Consider the following 4,025-nt stretch of genomic DNA (forward strand, 5'->3'; position numbering starts at 1 on the left):
CTTATTCGTTACTCTTATATTATATTTCCGGTAACATTATTACCGTCACAGGTTAAATAGCATTTAGTACAAAGAAATGTTGATCTTCGATTATGATTTTTTTAAAAAAAAATAAAAAATAAACATAAAAATATAGCCCTTCAACCTACTTTTTATATTAAAAAAAATTAAAATGTCTTTGTATTTAACGACATTTCAACGATTTTGTTGACGGAAGACTAAAAATAATCATACCATAATAATACTAGAACCAAATGAGAATGTTTTAATAAAGAATGACTAAAAATAAACGGCTACCAATAAATCTATAACAAAAAAAAATGGAATTAACTCTATATACTAACATAGTAACTAAGATCAATTGATAAACAAGTTAATAATATAACTTTCAATTCTATATGACTTCCCATAGACTATAGTTTATTTTTATTGAATGACACAAAAATTCAAATCTATAACCTTTGTCATAAGATTAACTTTAATACTAAATTGAAACATGTGTAAATTGTTTGTCAAATAATAATGACTCTAATAATATCAATAATAATGACTATAAAATGTTCTCATTACCTAACAAAAAAAAAATAATTAACATTCGATCACTTAAAAAAAAAAAAAAAAGAAGAGTACCAACAGGGCGTTTGGTTCACTATAATTTAGTTGTAGTTGAATTGTAATTCAGTGCAAACCTCAATTACATTGTTTGGTTGGAAGAAATTACAATTTCATAGAATTGCAATTTCCTCCTTTTGGTGAATTGCAATTCATGGGGTATCCCCATAAATTGCAATTCAATGAATTTGAGAAAGGAAAAAATATATGAAATGACATTATTACCCTTGATTGTTATTACTATTATTTTTATACAAGAGTATTTTAGTCTTTATACCACTTATTTCCTTCTCTATTCCAATAATTTTATTTCTCCTTACCAAACAACGTAATTTGAATTCCTACTTTATTCTCACTTTATATTTTCCCACCAAATTACAATTCATTTTTCCTCTAATCCCGTCCTCCCAACCAAACGCCCCGTAAAATCAAATCAGTCTCACAAAGAAATAAGGGGGCGTTTGGTTCAGGTTATATAAGATAACCAAGGGAATGTGACATTCCAAAGCTCACATTCCGGTGTTTGGTTCATATTATCTCAGGGAATCTAACATTCCCAAGGAATGTCACATTCCCTCCACATAGGATTTTGAAGGGAATCACAATCTTAGGTAATCTAAGATAACCTTGGTTATGTTAGTTATATATATATATATATATATATATATATATATATATATATATATATATTTTTTTTTTTTTTTTTTTTTTATTATGTTATGTTAGGGATATATGATACCGTTATCTTATTTATTTATTTTAATTTTTAAATTTATTAAAATATATGAAAATATGTTAAGGATATTATAGTGTGTATAAAAGATAACCCTAAACCAAACATCATTATATTAAATACCCCAATTTTAACCAAATACAGGAATCTAACATTCTCAGTAATCTAACATTCCCAGCAATCTAACATTCCCTAAGGTAATCTTACATTCCGTGAACCAAACTACCCCTTAGTGTTCTTGCGTATTTGTTGCTCTGCCTCTGCGGCGTGGGAGAATGGGAACTGGGGCTTTTTTGTTGGGGGAAAGAAAGTAAGCAATACAGTCTCCAGATGTTATAGTGACAGCCCATACATGACAGACCAATTAAATCAGCCAACATATCTAGAAAGTCTTGCGTGTCAAGACCATAGAAAGACTTTGTGGAAAGAGTATTAATTAGTCTTGTAAATTTAAAGGTGTTTGATTATTTTGATTTCCAAGTTTTAACCGCAGTGGAAAGTATTGGCCATTAACTCAACTCTGGTTAATAGTTAACTTAACCCTGGTTAAACCCGTTGTTTCAGCAGTTTATATAACGCTGATTATCACCGCCCTGAAACGCAGACATCCATAGCCATATTAACCAAGAATAGAAAATGATGATCGGAGAGAGAGATCATAGTTATCTTGCGGCGCAAGTTACCAATTGGTACTCAGGTGATCAGACGGCTAGTATTCACTTTTCTTCGAGCCCCAGAGACAATGCCGGCGAGGAGTTCTCGCCGTCTCTTCAAAACGACGCTGCTTTGAAGGCTTTCCAGCGTTACCTGCCGTCGAATAGTAGCGACGGCGACTGTGACGGCGGCAAGGACGACGGTGAGTTCCCCGCCGACGCGTATTCTTGCGATCAGTTCCGTATGTATGAGTTTAAAGTGAGGAAATGCGCACGTGGGAGGTCACATGACTGGACGGAGTGTCCCTTTGCCCATCCCGGAGAAAAGGCTCGCCGGAGGGACCCGCGCGCGTGTCACTACTCCGGCACGGCGTGTCCGGATTTCCGGAAGGGGAACTGCCGGAAAGGCGACGCGTGTGAGTTCGCGCACGGCGTGTTTGAGTGCTGGCTACACCCGGCGCGTTACCGCACGCAGCCGTGTAAAGATGGGCTCAACTGCAAGCGACGCGTGTGCTTCTTCGCCCACTCGCCGGAACAGCTCCGAGTTCTGAGCCCCCGGTACGACGGGTCGCCGCAAAGGTACGGTGGTTTCGACACCTCATCATCATGTGCCAAAACTATCCATTTCGTTTCGTCCCCCGAGTCAGGATCCCCGCCGTCCGAGTCTCCACCCCTGTCTCCGATGACCACCGCCAACTCAGTCAACTCGCTCAGCCGCTCTCTAGGCTCCAACTACGTCAACGAGATGGTGGCCTCTCTGCGTCAGCTCCAACTCAACAAGGTGAAATCCATGCCTTCTTCCTGGACCGTGCAAATTGGTTCACCTGTTCACGGGTCTCCGGTCCTACCCGTGACCCGACCCGGATTCCTCAGCTTGCCTTCCACTCCAACCCAGTGTATCCCCCGGTCTCACTTTGATCTCTGGGAAGAGAGCTTGCGTGAAGAAGAAGATGAAATTCCCATGGAAAGAGTCGAGTCAGGGCGAGGCTTAAGAGCCAGAATGTTCCAGAAATTAAGCCAGGAAAATCCTCTAGACGGGTACCCGAACCCGTCTGATGCTCCAAACCCGGATGTCGGATGGGTCTCCGATCTTATCAACTAAAACGATTTTCTTGACTCTTGAGAATGGGTAAATACTATTTTATTTATTACAAAAAAAAAACTGAATTTTAATTTCAATCCCAAAAAAAAAAAAATTGTAAAGATGGGAAGAGCTGTGATGAACGACTGTAAATAAGGAAGAAGAAAGACGGCGCGTCGAGGAGGAAGAAGAGAAGACTGGATTAATTATTCCCTTTTTTGGTAAGTTTAAGGTTGTCACTAATCATCATCGTTATAAGTTAGAGTTTATTTTAATGTTGTTATAAATCTCGTTTACTGTGTCTTTAATCTTTATGTTTGTCGAGTCTGCTACTAATTAAATCTAATTCCAGTAATGGGTGTAGATATTATCATGATCTGTGTATGCATGCTAGCTCTCTGCAATTCAAAATGATGAATGTAATGAATAATATTACTTCATGTTGTATAATATCATGTATTTTATAAAATTATATTTTATATTTTGTATTTTTTTTTTGTTTTAAAATTTATTATTAAAAAAAAAAAAAAAAAAAAAGGAGATTGTAAGTTGAGATCTGGAGCAAATCCTTATTTATTGGAAACTGAAGGAGATGTGCATAGGTTAGTGGTGATGATTGTCTGAAGCTGAGAGACAGTTGGAAGATAAGTAGCAGAGGAGCAGAGGGATGTGGAAGTCAGATGTTTTGTTTGATGGGGCTAGTTTGGGGAATTCAGTGTTGAGTTGTACGTGGGCCTTGGGCCTGGAATATCGCAGAACTTTCTAGTTATCAGGCTTAAATGCTTTGTGTCCATTCACGTGGAGGAGTGGGGCACACGGGATAATGAAATTTTTTTTTTTTCTTTCATTTCTGGTACTGAAATGCTTTTACCATTTACAGGCGGTTTTGTTGTATGTCATTTTTTGAATTTTCGATATATCTAAAAAAAATTAAAATTATTTTAAA

At 37.2% G+C, this 4,025-nt stretch overlaps 1 protein-coding gene across 1 annotated transcript; it reads left to right on the forward strand.

Moving 5' to 3' along the window:
• The first annotated feature begins 1,931 nt into the window (after positions 1-1,931).
• Positions 1,932-3,560, forward strand: LOC109186925 (zinc finger CCCH domain-containing protein 20-like). The gene has a single exon (XM_019337119.1). It carries the CDS (start codon positions 1,982-1,984, stop codon positions 3,098-3,100), a length of 1,119 nt encoding a protein of 372 aa, XP_019192664.1. The 5' UTR covers positions 1,932-1,981; the 3' UTR covers positions 3,101-3,560.
• Positions 3,561-4,025: the final 465 nt, after the last annotated feature.

Source organism: Ipomoea nil, unplaced genomic scaffold, assembly GCF_001879475.1.
Source record: "Ipomoea nil cultivar Tokyo-kokei standard unplaced genomic scaffold, Asagao_1.1 scaffold1407, whole genome shotgun sequence".
NCBI classification, from domain to species: Eukaryota; Viridiplantae; Streptophyta; class Magnoliopsida; order Solanales; family Convolvulaceae; genus Ipomoea; species Ipomoea nil.